General features: G+C 43.2%; 2 protein-coding genes across 5 annotated transcripts in view; one reads left to right on the top strand and one right to left on the bottom strand.

Moving 5' to 3' along the window:
- Positions 1 to 10699, bottom strand: part of LOC143040270 (uncharacterized) — a 30643-nt gene extending 19944 nt beyond the window's left edge. Inside the window, exon 1 of one of the 3 annotated variants that reach the window (XM_076211063.1) lies at positions 10562 to 10699. The gene's annotated coding sequence lies outside the window, so the exon portion shown is untranslated. Of the gene's footprint in view, positions 1 to 10034; positions 10263 to 10561 lie in introns of those variants that run through there. The other 2 variants (XM_076211064.1, XM_076211066.1) reach the window with 2 other exon arrangements.
- Positions 10700 to 10809: 110 nt separating this feature from the next.
- The window catches only part of LOC143040158 (uncharacterized), a 10690-nt gene continuing 3940 nt past the window's right edge, over positions 10810 to 17559 (top strand). The window contains exon 1 of one of the 2 annotated variants that reach the window (XM_076210829.1): positions 10810 to 11102. In XM_076210829.1, coding sequence (XP_076066944.1) covers positions 10932 to 11102 — 171 coding nt within the window. In that variant the 5' untranslated portion in view covers positions 10810 to 10931. Of the gene's footprint in view, positions 11118 to 17559 lie in introns of both variants that reach the window. The other variant, XM_076210827.1, reaches the window with a different exon arrangement.

The raw sequence follows: 17559 nt of genomic DNA, 5'->3' as shown, positions 1-17559 counted from the left end.
GTGACCATACGGAAACAGCATGTTTCAAATGTGGACAAACTAACGATTTATATAGCTTGTTAATGAGTGATGGACTTTTGAAATCAAATGATCGCGCAATCAGTCCTAGAATCTTATTTGCTTTCTCAGAGGCTGAAATACACTGCTTGGATGATTTGAGGTCGTTACTGATAATTACGCCGAGATCTTTTTCACTATCCACTTTTGTTAACAAATTTCCAAATAACTTGTAATCGTACTTAGTTATTTTACCTATATGCATTACCTTGCATTTACTTGTGTTAAATTTCATTAGCCACTTTTCAGACCATTGCTATAATTTATTTAAATCTTCTTGAATATCTAATTTAAGTGATCATTTGCCATTCCGCACAGTTTTGTATCATCAGCAAATTTGGAAACAGTAGATTTTAGTCCATGGTCTATATGATTAATATATACTATGAATAGAAGTGGCCCAAGAACGGAACCCTGAGGAACTCCACTTGTAACATTTTTCCATCTAAAAGTTTTTCCATTTAAAACAACTCCCTGCTTTCGATCATTCAAGCAATTACTAGTCCAACTCAATAGGCTACCACTTATTCCATGCGAAGCTAATTTAGTAAGTAGTCTCTCGTGTGGGACGGTATCAAAAGCTTTTGCAAAGTCTAGATATATTAAATCTATATTGTTTCTTTTGTAATAATTCGAGATAACTGTGTTGTAGAATTCGAATAAGTTAGTCACGCAAGAACGTTTCCGTCTGAAACCATGCTGGCTATCATTTATCAAATGGTTACTTTCTAAATGATGTTCGATAGCATCTCTGATGATGGTTTCCATTATTTTTCCTACGATTGAAGTCAAACTTATAGGCCTATAGTTATTTGGTTTCTTTTTGTCACCTTTTTTGAATATGGGAGTAACGTTAGCTAGCTTCCATTCTCTTGTAACATCTCCGGATATGATGGATTTCTTGAAAATAATTTCTAATGAAACAACAATCTCATTTTTCATTTCCTTTAAGATTCTTGGATGCCAACCGTCAGGCCCTGGTGTTTTTTTAACTTTGAGTTTATCTATACACCTTTTAATTTTTTCTTTTGTTATATTTACCATAGTGAGTAAATTTACCCTAGACTTTTCACAGGTTTCAGTTTGGATTTTACTTTGAGGTGTTTCGTTTACGAATACCAAGCTAAAATAATTGTTTAAAATATTACACATTCCTTCATTTGAACATTCAAGTTGACCGTCACCAGATAATAGTGGACCAATGTAATTCCTAACAACCTTTTTATCTCTAATGTAACTATAGAATTCTTTGGGATTCTCTTTGGATTTATCAGCGATGTTCATTTCATATTGTCGTATACTATATATACCATCTTGCAGGTTTTATATAGCTTATGAATGTCATGGATCATGCTTGATCCATGACTTTCATAAGCTATATAAAACCTGTAAGATGGTATACATAGTATATGCATAATAATTAGGGGTATGGCCTATGCATTTCATAATATGCATGGAAAAAGTGAATAGGAGGGAAAGAATACACTAAATTTATCACCTTATCCTGTTAACTCACAGTAGGACTATATGTATTTACCAAGTTGTATTTTACGGGAAGGGGAGCTACGCTCATGGTGTCCTGCTTTTGTATCTCTCAGTGTCTAGTTTGCTTTTAAACTCATGAATGGTTTTTGCACACACTATTTCATTGTCCAGTTTGTTCCAAGTGTCTACCACTCAATGTGGAAAACTGATTTTCTTCAGATCTCTTCTGTAGCTGTTTTTTTATTTTCTTTCCATGTCCTCTTGTGCTTCTCCTGTCCCAGTTTAACAAGTCCTCTCTATCAAGTATTTTTGTGCCTATCATGATTCTGTAGATGGTCAGTAGGTCACCTCTCTCTCTTCTTTGCTCCAGAGTTGGTAAATCTAGTTTAGCCAATCTCTCCTCATATGACAAGTTTGTGAGGGCAGGTGCCATTTTTGTTGCTGCTCTCTGGATTCTTTCTATTTTCTTTATATTCTTTTTGGTAATGGGTGACCACAATGTCACCACATATTCTAGTCTAGGCCTTATCAGCGTGACCAATATTTTTTTAATCATTTCTTCGTCCACTCCAACAATTTTGTTCATCTGTTTGTCATAGGCTAAGTTGTTTGAGATAATTACACCCAAATCTTTTTCGGATCTCACCTTCTTTACCTCCTTGGTTCCAATTTTATATTGTCCTGATATTCTGTTTTTGCTTTTTCCAAACTCCATTATGCTACATTGTCTCCCTGATCTCATGCTGACAGTTGTCATGGACACAAGATACATTGAACTGTATTTTTTCTTGCAATATTTTCATTTCATGTTATCTTAAGACAAATTATCCATACATACCAAGGCTTTTTTCCCTTTACAAGGGAGGTAGCCAAAAAGGAAAAGGCATAAAATCATTCCCACCCATTCCATCCCTGAATACACTCCACACCCCTCCACCCTCCCTCTTATCTTAGCACCTCCTGGATGACGGGTCATCCCTGCACCTTATCCACTGCCCTGGGTCAGAAGCAGTGTCACAAGACACAGCACATCCACAGCAAGGCCGCTTCATTAAATCGGCAACCCCCCCTCTCCGCCCCCCCATGCATAAAAGGAGAAGACGGGGAGAAATCCCTTCGAGCTGCGTCAAATTTTGCTCACACATACTACCTCACCCCCCATCCCCCTGCCCATTCCACCTCATGCATCACATCATCATCCATATACAACCATTCTCCATTCACCCCGTCTTCTGTCCTCTCCCGTCCTTCCTTCCTTCCTCAACAGACATTCCCCTCTTCCCCAAAGCCCCCTTCACCCCATCCATCCACCTCATCCTAGGACGTCCCCTCATGTTCACTCCCTCCACATCTGCCTTCCATACCTCTTTTACTAGTCTTTCTTAACTCATTCTTTCCATGTGTCCAAACCATCCTAATACTCTTTCATCCACCCTATCTCCCAACTCCCTTTCCACCCCCATTCTTCTCCTCACCTCCTCATTTCTCACTCTATCTAGCCTAGTAACCCCCATCATACTTCTCAGACACATCACAAACACATTCAAACTCCTCTCTTCCTCTCTTATGTTCCATCTTTCTGCCCCATACAGTGCTGTTGGCACAATCACTCCTTCATACAGTCTCCTCTTAGCATCCATTCCCAAATGTCTATTCCTCATTATACTCTTCAATCCACCAAGGCATTTACTCGCTTCTCTCAATCTACATTCTACCTCCACCTTCACTCCACCTTTTCCTGCCACATTTGTACCCAAGTATCTAAAACTATCCACTTCCTCCAGTCACTCTCCCTTAATGCTCACTTCCGGTCTACTGCCACATTCACCCCTTGTACATCTCATCACCTTACATTTACCCACATTTATCTTTAGCTTTCTTCTATCACATACTCTCCCAAACTCTGTCACCAACTTCCTCAGTCCCTCCTCCGATCCTGCCACAAGCGCAGTGTTGTCCGCAAATAACAGCTGGCTCACCTCCCACTTTTCTTTAACCATCTCCAATCCCTGACCCACTACCCTTGCATTTACCTCTCGCACTACCCCATCCTTTTTTTGCCACCCTGTGGTGGGGGATAGAATGTTGCCATCAAGTCTTCCCACTTGAGTTGTAGAAGGCGACAAAAATGGGATGAGGATTAGGACTAGGATTACTGGAAATTTCTGTTCAACATTGAACAATGATGAAAAAATAGTCTTCTGCAATATTGAGCAATCAGCCACACGGATCATAAGTGGCTATCCAGTTCAACAAAAATTGTATTAGAGAGAAGATTACTCCAAGAACATATTCATCAATCAGAAACAACAATAAAAATATATAAGCCATAATATATCTGATAATAGTATGATAAATAGGTACATTGGGAACCCCTGTAGCTGCGAAGTAGGCAACAGATCACAATTTTGTTCACTACGCATGTATAAATTGAATTTTTTTATAAAGTCGATGCATATTTATCATTCAGAAATAATAATAAAAGTATGTAAGCCATAATATATCTGATAATAACATGATAAATAGGGACATTGGGCCTTTACCCAGGCCAACTTCTAGGCCATCTGATGTACACACGTAGAAGTAATGGTCCTGGATGTTGTTTCTATTGTGTGAGTTTTGCATAAAACATGTAAACAATGTTGCCTAGAATATTACTTGGTCATAGAGAGAGTTTCTGATATTGCTGGTTATAATTTTGGCAAAAACCAAACCCAAAAATAACATTTTGAGGGTGTTTTTGGGTGGTGGATGGTACAGGACAGTGACTAGCATAGCCTGGCCATGTATGCTCTCTACACTCTCACAACTCATGTTCCAGTGGTGCTTCTGTTGTATTATCTTTTTTAAGTCTGCTTTGGGCAGAAGTTCCTTCAAGTTCACATCTTTAATTTTATGGAACAAGCTTGATGTATCAATCCAGACAATTCAAAATTATATGTCATTCAAAATATCTTGTAGGAAATTTCTTTCAGGAGCTTATTTATCCAGCTGTAATAGCAATTACATTTATACTTGGTATATTGTCCAGTGGATGTGCTGTCTTGTTACATTGCTTCTGACCCAGGGCAGTAGGCAAAATGCAGGGATGATCCATCATCCAGGAGGAGCCAAGAAAAGAGGGAGGGAGGGGTGGTGAATGGGAGTGGAGTATGTGGGCATGGAATGGGTGGGAGTGTATTCATGTCTTTGATTTTGGTTACCTCCCTTGTGAGGAGGAAAATGCCGTAGGTATGTGGTATATTGTCCAGTCAACTTTTGTTGTCTTTCAATTTTAGTTAATATTTGTGTAACACTACTACATGTGCAGAAAGATCACTAAAAACAACACGTGACCACAAATTTTGCTGGTAACCACTAAGGAAATCGGAAGAAAACAGTAAATCCCAAGCGCTTTTGTGTAATTCACATCTTCAGGGGAATACAGCACTATTACATGTATTACGGTATTGTTTCTTATTTGTATTTTTGTATATTTTTGTTATTTCTTAAGGGACCTCAATAGTAATGAGCCCCTTATTGGGTTGTGTTATCCCATGTTTGTTTTGGTAGAGGCGGAGGTCAAAGAAATTAAAGTATGCTAAATTCATATATTCTAACCCATCCTATCTATCTACCTACCTACCTTACCTAACCTAACCAAACCTGCCTATCTAACCTAACCTGCATTTAGTAATGCAATACCTGTAATTCTAGAGGTCGTCAGGCCATCATTGTCATCTAGTCCAGCCTCCGAATTTATCAAAACCCTGATGGCCAGGAGGTGCCAAGATAGGAGGGAGGGAGGAGGGTGGAGGGGAGTGGAATATATGGGAAATGAAATGGGTGGGAGTGATTTCTATGCCTTTTTCTTTTTGGCTACCCCCAGTGTAAGGGGGAAAAAGCCTTTGGTATATGTATGTATGTATGGTGGCATCTAAAGGAATATATGCAACTTTATTTATAACTTTTAGTAAGTGTTCTATTATTAATTTCCGCCATGAATAATGTATATTACATTTTATTTAATTTTCAATTACAGTCGAACCTCAAAAGCCTGGACCCCGAATGCCCGGACCCTCGTATGACCGGTCGAATTGAACAAAGGGTGGACTTTTCAAACAAAGTTCCCTATTTGTCCAGTAGGTGGCAGAGATGGCCGTACACGTGTACTCAAACCCGGCCCAGTCAAGCCGCCAACAGGGCTGCCGTTTCGTAGAATTTTGTACCAAAATGTAGTAAAATAGCGGCATGTGGCAACTGCAAAAGGACATGAGGAAATTTTTTCTACATAGCGGGCTGTTAAAAACATTCAAAACTCAAACTTTTGTTTAAAAATCATAGAACTAGTTATCAAATAATAAATGGTACATCAAAATATGACTTTTATTGGCAATTGTGTTACTCATAAAATATCATACCCCAAAAGATACGATTTTACGGTGTAGAAAAAAAAATTACGCTAAAGTTTCAGCTTTCTTTTAGCACCAGGGCTGCTGTTTCATAGAATTTTGTACCAAAACATAGTAAAATAGCGGCATGTGGCAACTGCACAAGGACATGCGGAATTTTTTCTACATATCAGCTGGCTGTTAAAAACATTAAAAAACTCAAACTTTTGTTTAAAAATCATAGAACTAGTTATCAAATAATAAATGGTACATCAAAATATGACTTTTATTGGTAATTGTGTTACTTATAAAATATCATACCCCAAAAGATACGTTTTTACAGTGTAGAAAAAATTCTACGCTAAAGTTTCAGCTTTATTTTACCGATAATAATATAAAAAAAAAAAACGTTTTATATCTTACTGAATATGTTAAGACATGGGGGCCTTATATACATTCAAGAAAAAAACAACAACTAGAACCAACATTTTGTCAAAGTTTGACAAGTATATCTTGCTGTGAAAGTCTGCACACTCCCGAGAAAAATGTATGCCCTGGTATGGCAACACTCCCATTCTACACGGCAGTGTAGAAAACGCGGCAACCCTGGCGGCCACCACTGTCCCACGTGCATACCTTCCGATATTTACAGTGTACAGTACATAATAAAAAATACAGTACAGTACACTGTATGTACAGTACATTTACATGCCTGTATTACAGTTATTATTACAGAATTATTAGTATTATAGTATTATTATTACAGTGTTAGAGTATTATTCTTATGTGTTTCTATGCTATATCCTACACTACCTATACGTATACCGCTACGAAAATCTACGGGTGTTAGGGCGACATTTTCGATGACCGGACTTTTGGCATGACCGGACTGCCCTTCCCCCCAATTAGTCTGGGCTTTTGAGGTTCGACTGTACTATATTATGACATGTGCACTTCTAAAAATATATATACCACCTTGTTTTAGGTCCGCTTTGGGCAGGAGACTGAATAGTCAAATAAAATGGTAGACAAGAAATGCCATCAAAACCAAGGAGGAAATTGCAAAACATGCCAAGAGAACCCTAAAATATTTTGGCAATACGTATCATCAAAAACCAGGACTAAGTTTACATGGATGACAACAATCAAGTGAAAATATCAAGTGACAGAGAAAAGGCAGTGGTTCTTGCAGATAAATTTTCATCACTTTTTGTTAAAGAACCAAATGATAAATTGCCAAGGATTTATCCTCAGACTACATCCAAGTTAGACCACATAAACTATGAAATGATCAGAAAGGTTCTGCAAAAACTTAAGAAATAAATCACTGGGTCCAGATGGTATTCACCCAAGAATTGTTAAAGATCTGATCGAAGAATGATTAGTACCATTGAAAATAATATTCAGTAATTCACTGGAAGAGGGAGTAGTTCCCGAAGATTGGAAGATAGCAAAAAATAACACCAATATTTAAGAAGGGAAGCAAGAGTAACCCTGGTAACTACATACCTGTAAGTCTAGCTAGTGTTTTCAGTAAATTAATGGAATCAGTCCTGAGAGAAGCAATAATCCACCATATGAAAATGAAAAATTTATTTAGTGATAAACAATTTGTGTTCATCTTAGGCAGATAGTGTCTTGGACAAATGGACAGAGGTTATTGATGAGGGTGAAGCCATAGATGTTGTTTATTGTGATTTCATGAAGGCATTTGACTGAGTTCCCCACAAAAGACTACTGGCTAAAAGGAAAAATTATGGTGATCTGTTCCGGTGGATTCAAAGTTTCTTTGTCTAGCAGAAAGCAACAAGTAATGGTAAATGGTGAGGCCTCTGACTGGAGGGAGGACACCAGTGGAGTGCCTCAGGGATCAATGCTGGGGCCTCTGTTATTTGTTATGTTCTTCAATGATCTTCCAGATGCAGTTAAACATGGGAGCGAGGTATATCTTTAAACAGATGATACCAAGATTTTTAGAGCAATTACAAATGAAGAGGATTGTAACAGCTTCAGGAAAACATAGATGAACTGAGAAAATGGTCAGAGAGATGGGTGTTCAACTTCCATCCAGATAAAAATAAACATATGAGAATAGGTAATCTGATATTAAAGAACAAGAGTACAAGATGTATGGCAACACAACCAGCACTAAAAATGAAAAGGACATTGGAGTTGTCACTGACGACCATCTGAGATTCACAGAGCACTTAGCCAAGTAAATCAATAAGGCTAACAACATTCATGGCATTATTAGGAGAAACTTAGTCCACTTTGATATTTTCATCCTGAAAGCTCTGTACACTACACTAGTAAGGCCTCATTTAGAATACACTAATCAGATCTGGTGTCCTCATCTAGTTAAAGACATAGAGGCTATTGAAAAGGTTCAACGAAGAGCCACAAGAATATCACAGCTGAAAGGACATGATTATGAAGATCTACCACCTACAGAAGATCAAGAGGAGATCAAATTGAAACTTACAAATTATCCAGAAATATGACCAGCAATGTATAAGAGGTATTTGATAAGGGAGGACAACACAAGATGAAATTCAAAGAAGATTTTTAAAGAGAGAGCAAGACTAAATATAAGAAAATATGTCTTTTCAAATTGGGTAGTAAATACTTGAATTGATTTGCCAGTGGGTGGTCAATGCAGTGTAATTTTAATCAAGACTAGATAAAATATAGAAAATCCAAGAAAAAAAAATCTAATTATAGAGCACATATAACCAACACCACCACCATACATGCCAGGAATAATGGCAATCAGGTTATCGAGCTGGAGTCACAGGCATGAGCCTCTTCCAGATTTTCATCTGTATCTGTGAGTATCTGTTTATGGAACAAGCTTGTTTTACCAATCCAGACAATTCAAAATTATGTCATTCAAAGTATCTTGCAAGAAATTTCTTTCTGATGCAATTATATTCATACTTGGTATATTGTCCAGTGGATGTGTTGTATCTTATCACTTATGACATTGCTTCTGACCCAAGGCAGTAGGCAAGATGCAGGGATGATCCATCATCCAGGAGGAGCCAAGAAAAGAGGGAGGGAGCAGTCCTACTAAATAATGCCCAGAAGCGACCGGTGATTTCCTATGGTGCCCAGGCGTTGTGTAAGCCTGTTTTTTCAGTTCCAATGGTTCATATCATATGAACGATTCATCAATTCACAAAAATCCTTTGCTGAATTTAGTGCCCAGACCGTGGCAGTGCCACCATCTTTGTTTACCTCCAATCATTGGAAAATGTGGAATGGCTAAATTATCAGCAATTAGGTTAAGACCTGACCTAACCTAAACCACCGCCACGGTCCAGGCGCTAATTTCAGCAAAGAATTTTCTGCTTTGTGCATAGTTTCTCCTACTAAATTCAGCAATTTTTTTCATGAATTCACTAGTAGACGAATCATTCATATGATATGAACCACTGGAACTGAAAAAAAAAAAAACATACACAAAGCCAGGGCACCATAGGAAATCGCCAGTCGCTACCAGTCATTGCCGGGCGCTAATTAGTACGACCTGGAGGGAGGGGTGGTGAATGGGAGTGGAGTATGTGGGCATGGAATGGGTGGGAATGGGATTTATTTTATGCCTTTGGATACCTCCCCTGTATGGGGGAATAATGGTATGTAGTAAGTATATTGTCCAGTCAACTTTTGTTGTCTTTCAATTTTGGTTAATACTTGTATAATACTACTACATGTATTATGGTATTTATTATTTGCATTTTTATATAGTTTTATGTCTCTTTAGGGACCTCAATGGATGTAGCCCCTTGCATTATGATTATAATATTATTCTCATTGGGTTGTCATCCCTAGAATATTATATTATTACCTATGAGTCAATATATATTCTTTACATTTGTCAATAAGTTCATTTGCATGGTTAATGCCTTGAATTACTTCTACAGTAACAATCATCAATGGCTGTATACTGAAATAAATAAATCTAAATTAGTTTCGGTCTCACTAAACGTCGACCAAACCCAAACAATGACGGCTTTTGCTCAAATGTATAATTTTATATAGAAATTAGCATATGATTGCATTATTTGACAAATTTTCTTTGAAATGTGTGATTTTCATGTAATTTGATTAAAGAAAAGTTACGTTTTTATCCTCTGCAAAATTACCAAAGTCGACCAACGCCGACCAAACACAAACAATGACGACTTTTGCTCAAATGCAGATTTTATATAAAACGTAACTTCTCTTTGATCAAATTTCATGAAAACCACACATTTTAAAGAAAATAGGTCAAATATTGCAACCAAATACTAATTTTTATATAAAATTATGGATTTGAGCAAAAGCCGTCATTGTGTTGGATCGACGTTGGGCGACTTTGATAATTTTGCAGAGGATAAAAGCGTAACTTTTCTTTGATTAAATTATATGAAAACCACACATTTTAATGAAAATAGGTCACATAATGCAACCATATGCTAATTTTAATGCATAATTATATGCATTTGAGCAAAAGCCGTTATTGTTTGGGTTTGGTCGGCGTTGGTCAACGTTTAGCGAGACCCGTTTTCAAATAATCGGCAAACATGCCTTACTCGCAAGGTCGTAAGATGGTTTAAAAATATAAGACGTTGTCAGTTACTACCTTATTACTCTTTGACTGAACTCACGAATTCAAGTAGCAGGTACACGCCATTGGCTAGTACAATGCATAGACATGGAATCTAAATACGAGCACAACAAAATGTAGAAAATATGCAGTTCTAAGATTGACTGTCATATATGTTACATGTAAACAAACATGACATATGGGTTACTGGGTACACGTTTTTCTACTTTTTATATTTTCTATGTTTTTCTGCTTTTTTATTCATATATGTACTTTATTGTCTATTTATATTTTCTATTTATATTTACTATGTTCTATTTGTTTTCTAATTATATTTCTAGGGATCAGTGCTTCGCCGACAGGAATAGAGGAGGTCATACTTAGGCTCCCTGCAAACTTTTGCCTGTATCGTGCCACATTGTTACTCTACAATGACCAGACCAACAAAGCGACAGAGGGACAACACTGAGAAGTTGAAGAAGGCACGTGAGGCCCTGAAAAAGAAGAGACATGCTGCGAAACGAGAGGAGGAGGGAGGTGACGCGTCATTATCAGCTGGGTCGCCACCACCTCCGTCTAGCGCGAAGGAGCGGAAGTTGTTGGTAAGGGTACTAAGGGTAAGTTGACACCTACGCACTTTTTTGTTGCGACGTGGGGTCGTGCCACCTCGCAAGAAAGCGTACTACACATCGTGCCAGCTCGTGACATGACCTCGCAAGAAACGTGTAAAATGGTACGACGTCGCCAGGTTTTTAAAACAGTTTTATATTTTGTCGCGGAGTGGTGCGAGGTGACGACCTCGTGCCACTTCGCAACATCGGTGTTGCGACGTCGCACACTCATCTCGTAAGATGTCGCACGGGTTCGTGCCACCTCGCGCCAGGAACGACGCCGTGCGACTTCTTGCGAGGTCTTACCCCAAAATGTTACCCTCGCACAACTTACGATGTCTGGCGAGCTGGTCCGAGGGGAGTCGTGTACTGAACGCTGATTGGTTGATACCGGTGCGTGGGTGGTATATTATGGGTCGCTAGGGGCAGCATCAATCGTGAGGAAAGATAATTCACATGAAGAGGACACCCCCGCTCCGATTGTTCATCACGATTTTCTCATCGTATCCAGCCGCAAATACCCTAGTCACTAGCTGTTTGTCGTGCTGCCGCTCATAATTCCGAAAGTACTGCTAACCGAGGCAATTCCCCCTTCTTAGAGGAATCTCGCTCTGGCAGGATTATGCCCTATATAACTCTCCCTGCAGGATTTGCATAGACCTTGCGGTTCTGTTAAAAATTGCTTTTACGACGCTGCTAAGTAGACCAAGATCTAAGGATATAAGGTCTAACCACTTCCGACCGAATTTCGAGGGAGTTGGCGCAGCGGGCCCGTGAACGTCACCTGGCTGTTCAAAGTGGGGTTCGCGGGTCCTATAACTGTCAGTTGAAGCTGGTGCGTCGTTCGGGAATGTCGTTGCCTTCGCTCGCACCGCTCCACGCAATTAGTTATATTCTGACAAATATTATATAAAATATATAAATATATATAAAATATTATAGTTCCTGTCTATGTATATGATATATAATATATATATATAATATATTATAGTTCCTGTCTTCCTTGGCGTTTCACAGTTTTCTTCAGTGTTTCACAAAGAGAAAACGGGCCCAGCCTAATGAAGTCAGAAGCTGCGCACAATGATTCAAACGGTCTGACCTGTATATTTAGACCTTGGGTAGACAGGTCACGTAAAGCGAATCAGCACCAACACACTAATAAACGCCCGCGCCCCCCTGCCCCTTAGACTTCCGCCTTTTTTCACGAAATACCGCTGCGTTTCAACAACTCGTAATTTTCTCGTTACCAGTGCTGCCATGGCGGCTACTGACACTTCGACTGGCGTGTCGAAGAAGCGTCGTTGCGCTCCAGGTTCGGCGGTTCCATCGGATGATGAAGCTGCTGTAGTGATGGCCCCAGCTAGTACAAAGGGTGGCAAGCTCCCCACCTTCAAGGTCGTACCCTCGGCGGGGTACGACACCGCTTTTGAGGTGGTGAGAGCTCTCGAAAAGGGCCCTCTCCGCGGCAAGCTTCTATCCCTCCGGCCCCTCGGCGATGGTAACGTGCTACTGTTACCAAGCACTTACGAACTCGTCGAGGAGCTGGACGGGATCAAGTCGCTCGGTGGTAAGCCGGTGAACTTGGAGCGTCTCAACCCGGAAGACAGGCAGCATCGACTCGTGGTACACGATTACCCGACCACCTACATGACTGAGGCCATCGAAGACCACAGTCAGGTAATCGCGGCCACGAGAATGCGCCGCTGGGACAAAACGCCGACACGCCAGGTACTTATAACTATTAAAGGCGAACCCTTCAGTAAGATTGACCTGGGTTGGTATGGCAGGTATGATGTACGAACGTAAATCCCAGATCCTCTTCGTTGTCAGCGCTATGGTCACCACCAGGCGAGGTGCACTGCTAAGTAACCCAAGTGCGGCATTTGCAGCATGCCTCATGCCACCGAGACTTGTCTCAGCAAGTTCAAGGCTGGCACTGAGACTGTTGCAAAGTGCCCCAATTGTGGAAAGAAGCACCACGCCTGGAACACCTCATGCGCAGTGCGTAAAGTTCAGGCCATTGCCTCAAAGGAGAGGACTGAGAAGCGACAGGACTTCATACCTGCCCCCCACCCCCAAGGAACATTTGTATGGGGCAGCAGGAAGCACTCTCCCACCGCAGTACCACAACCACCTACACATAGCTTACCTGATTTGAACAACCAGGAGCAATTTCCGTCACTTAACCCAGCCCCCACACAGACACAACCAGCTCCCAAGAAAGTTAGCGCACCCAAACCCACGTCAACCTCCAAACCCGCACCCACTTCCAAACCCGTACCCACCTCCAAACCCGCACCCACTTCCAAAACCACGCCCGCCTCCAAACCTAAAGCCAAACCACGCCCTCGGTACCAACCCCACGAGCACAGGAACGGCAGCCCCCCCTCCACCTCAGTATCCGTCTGATGTCATCCCCCTCAGGGAGGATGACATCGACTTGATTGTGACTGGTGTTGTTTCTGCAGTCGCTACCACCCTCGGGGAGAGCGACCCGGAGAAGATGCTAGTCATGGTAGATAGGGCCGTCAAGAATGTGCTCAAGCTCCTTAAAGAGAAGAGGAACCCTAGGCGAAAGGAGAGGACTCCCTCCCCCTCTACTTCCTCATCCTCCCCTGCCTCTTCCTCTGCCTCCTCCTCCTCCCCTTCCACTTCCCCCAAGCCCGCCACGCCCACTTTCACTATTGGGAAAGCAACACCAACAACGTCAAAGACGAGGAAAGTGCTTTCTGCTAGGCCCCAACGTCAATGTGCACTTAGGTTTGAAGACTCCTCTTCTGATGAGGAGGAAAATGTCCCCACTGTAACAAAGACGCAACCCATCTTGTCTTCTGACCGGGGAGGACAAGATGAGACCGAAATGGAAACTGACAGGGAAGACGATCGCCCTGTTCAATAATCACTTAAGGTTGCTACAGTGGAACATAAACGGGTTCCGCAGCAAAAGCTCGTATCTCCTTGCGCTTGCGCAAGAGCATGATTACGATATCATGCTTCTCCAGGAGACATTGGTGAGCGATGAGGTGCGATTTCCGGGATATCGCATCTTCTCCCTCCCTCGCTCACTCACTGCTAGGGGGTGCATGATCTTAGTCAAATCATCCATCCCCTGCAGTGAGATCACGGACCCTGTATCATGTGGGGATGGTGTAGAAGTTCTCGCGGTTCGACTCCATCGAGCCCATGAAACGTACACCATCTATAACATATACAGGGGCCAGAGAGCGGAACTGGACCTTGGAAAAGTGTGTGCTCTTGCTGCGGACAGGCTCCTCATCATAGGAGGGGACTTCAACGCCCATCATGATATTTTGATGTCGCGCCATGGGCCCAATGTCGCTGGGCGCCACTTAAATTACGTATAGATGAATGCCCTGACATTGCGTTGTTGAATGATGGAAATCCGACGCACGTACAAGGTGGACGACTTGATCTGACCTTGGCGACCGCCACTCTCCTCCGTAGGGTAACCTGGGAGGTGCAGCCTATTGTCACTAGCGATCACTTCGGTGTCTCTGTGCATATACGGGATGCACCACCCATACCAGCTGTATTACCTGTTCCCAGGTGGAAGACAGCTTTGGCAAACTGGCCAGTGTTTGAAAGGTCTGTTGAAGAATGGACAGCGTCCTACGTTCCACCACAGGACGTGGAAACGTTAGCTGACTTTTCTGCAGCCATTCAGGTGGCTGCCAACAGAGCCATCCCAAAGACTCGCCAGTCCCCCAGAGAACATAAGAACAGCTGGTATTATACCCCCGAGGTGAGAGAGGCCAACCATCGGGTGAACATGCTTAGGCGTGTTTTCCGACGGCGCCGAACTCAGACCAATTTGGCCAACTTGCTCGCTGCAGTTCATGACGCACACGTCATAGCTGCAGATGCCAGAAGAGCTAAATTTCTTCAATGGTGTGAGGGCTTTAACGCTCACACCTCCCTAGCAGAGCTATGGTCTAAGTCCCGTAAAGCTACTGGCAGGACTCAACCACGACGCACTCATCATGCCCCTGATGCTGAGGCACAGCGGCTGGTGCAGGAGTTTGTCTCTCGTTCCAGCAGCACCTCACTCCCGCAGTGTGTTCAAGACACACTGCAGGACCTCCAAGGAGTGAGGCGTCATAGTGTTGAGGACATGATGAGTCGATCGGATGATACTGATGCTAGCTTTACGCTTCAGGAGCTACGGGTCACGCACAAGACCAGCTCAGACACGGCACCTGGAGAGGACCTCATCACCTATTCCATGCAGACCAACCTTGGGCCAGCGGGTGACGAGGCACTCTAAGGGTGATAAACGCGTCTTGGAGGACTGGCAAGCTACCAACAGCCTGGAAGACGGCAATCATAACGCCAATTCCAAAGCCAAAGGAACCTAGTGCTTATCGCCCCATCAGCCTGACAAGCTGCATGGGAAAGACAGCGGAGAGAATGGTGCTAAACAGGCTGCTGTGGAAACTGGGTCCAATGCATGAGCATACATGCTTACTGCAAGGGCACTGGCACAGCAAACAGTATAGCAACACTCCTCAATGCTGTCAGTGGCACACCGTCCATCGTGGTCTTTTTGGATTTGGAAAAGGCGTTTGAGCTGGCCAGTCCACTTGTGATATTAGACACCCTTGCTCGCAAGGGCGTAAAAGGCAAGCTGCTTTCTTGGATTGCTGACTATCTCAGTCACCGGTCTGCGAAAGTACGCTTTCAGGGTCATATATCAGAGGCCAGAATGCTGGAGAATGGCACTCCACAGGGGGGTTCCTCAGCCCCACTCTGTTTAATGTGCTCATCTCCAACATTCTGGAACTACCTCTACCCAATGGGTGCAAGGTCATCTGCTATGCAGATGACATTGCGCTCATAATTACTGGGAAACGACAGTGCTTCAACAGGGCTCAACGCTGTTTAAGCGCTGTAGCGACAGAATGTTGCAGGTTAGGGTTAAAGATCTCCCCTACAAAATCGAAGGCCATGGCATTGAGACTCTGGAAAGAGGGGGAGCACCTCACCATCCAGGACCTTAGGCTGGACTGGGTTCACCAGTTTCAGTACCTGGGGGTCTGGATTGATGAGAGGCTCACCTTTCAGAAGGAACTAGCCTATCTCAAGGAGAGACTGAAGGCAAGAACCACAGTTATGAGAGCAATGACGGGGAAGGCACTTGGTGCCACGCATCAGGTCCTTCGCACATTCTATGTGCAAGCAGTCCGCAGCCTGGTGGACTACGCTGCCCCAGCTCTCATAAATGTGGCGACTGCCAAGCTTGAAGACCTGGAGCCTTGCCAAAATGCCGCAGCAAGGATTATCCTGGGAGCTCAACCTTGGACTAAGATCGTTAACCTCCAGATGGAGGCTTCATTGCCTTCATTAACATCACGGGTCAGAAGGCTGGAGGTCGACTTTCTTGCCAAGATAGTCCAGAGTCCCAGGATAACTGAACTGAGTCAGAGCCTTGTGACAGCTTTGGGACGAGTGGGTATTCTTATCCACTCCGGTACCTGGCTATCACAGGCGGCTGGGCTCCTGGACTCCTTCAGGCTCACCAGCACTCTCCTTAAGAAGGGTAGGGACTCTCCACACCCAGAGTTCAAGCCCCCACCACCATGGCTGTCGATACATGCAACCTTCGTTGTCGCAAAGCTTCCCAGTAAGAGGTTATGTGATCAGGAAAGAGTACGAGCGCAGGCCCAACAAGGCATCCGCGCACTGTCGGAACCTGGAATGGCGGTCTATTACACGGATGGCTCCGTAGACCCCAACAGGCCTCGCAGTGCGGGGGCTGCCTTCATGACGGATGGTTTGACCTTCGGCAGGAGAGTATCTGATCATGCGTCCACTCTCCAAGCTGAGGCCATAGCAGTCCAAGGAGCGTTAGAGCATGCTCTAATATCTCGAGCTGGTCCTGTGGTGATCCACACGGATTCACAGTCTCTGCTAGGCAGCTTGTAATCGACACAGCCCAGTGACAATGTACGCCAACTGACCTCCATCCTAGCACTCCTGCTGAAGCTACATCAGCAAGGCAGGAGTGTTACGCTCAACTGGGTGCCAAGCCACGTGGGCGTCCCAGGTAACGAGCTAGCCGACGCCGCAGCAGAAGCGGCGCGCCAAAGACCCGAAGTCGATGTTGTCGTCCCTCTCAGCAGAAATCAGTTGCGCCTACGCACCAGGGCTCTTAATCGGGTACAACGGTTCCTTCAGCACAGACTGGAGGCAGAGGTGTCAGAGAGGGCGAGGTGGTACAGGGCAGTCACAGACTATGAGCCCCTTGTACTTCCTCGCTCCACACCTAGAAAAGTGGAAACTCTGCTCTTCCGTCTGCGTCTGGAGGACCGTTGTTTCTGGGAAATCAAGAGAGATTCAACACCTGCAGAAAGATGCCACCACTGTAGCCACCCTCAAGCACTACCTCCAGCATTGCCCCGCAACTGCTTTTCTGAGGAGAGGGCCTCCG

The sequence above is a fragment of the Oratosquilla oratoria genome, chromosome 28 (genome assembly GCF_046742065.1).
Source record: "Oratosquilla oratoria isolate Oo_2021 chromosome 28, ASM4674206v1, whole genome shotgun sequence".
Classification (NCBI taxonomy): Eukaryota; Metazoa; Arthropoda; class Malacostraca; order Stomatopoda; family Squillidae; genus Oratosquilla; species Oratosquilla oratoria.
Note: the sequence above shows the minus strand (reverse complement) of the source record. Positions and strands in the feature narration are given on the sequence as shown.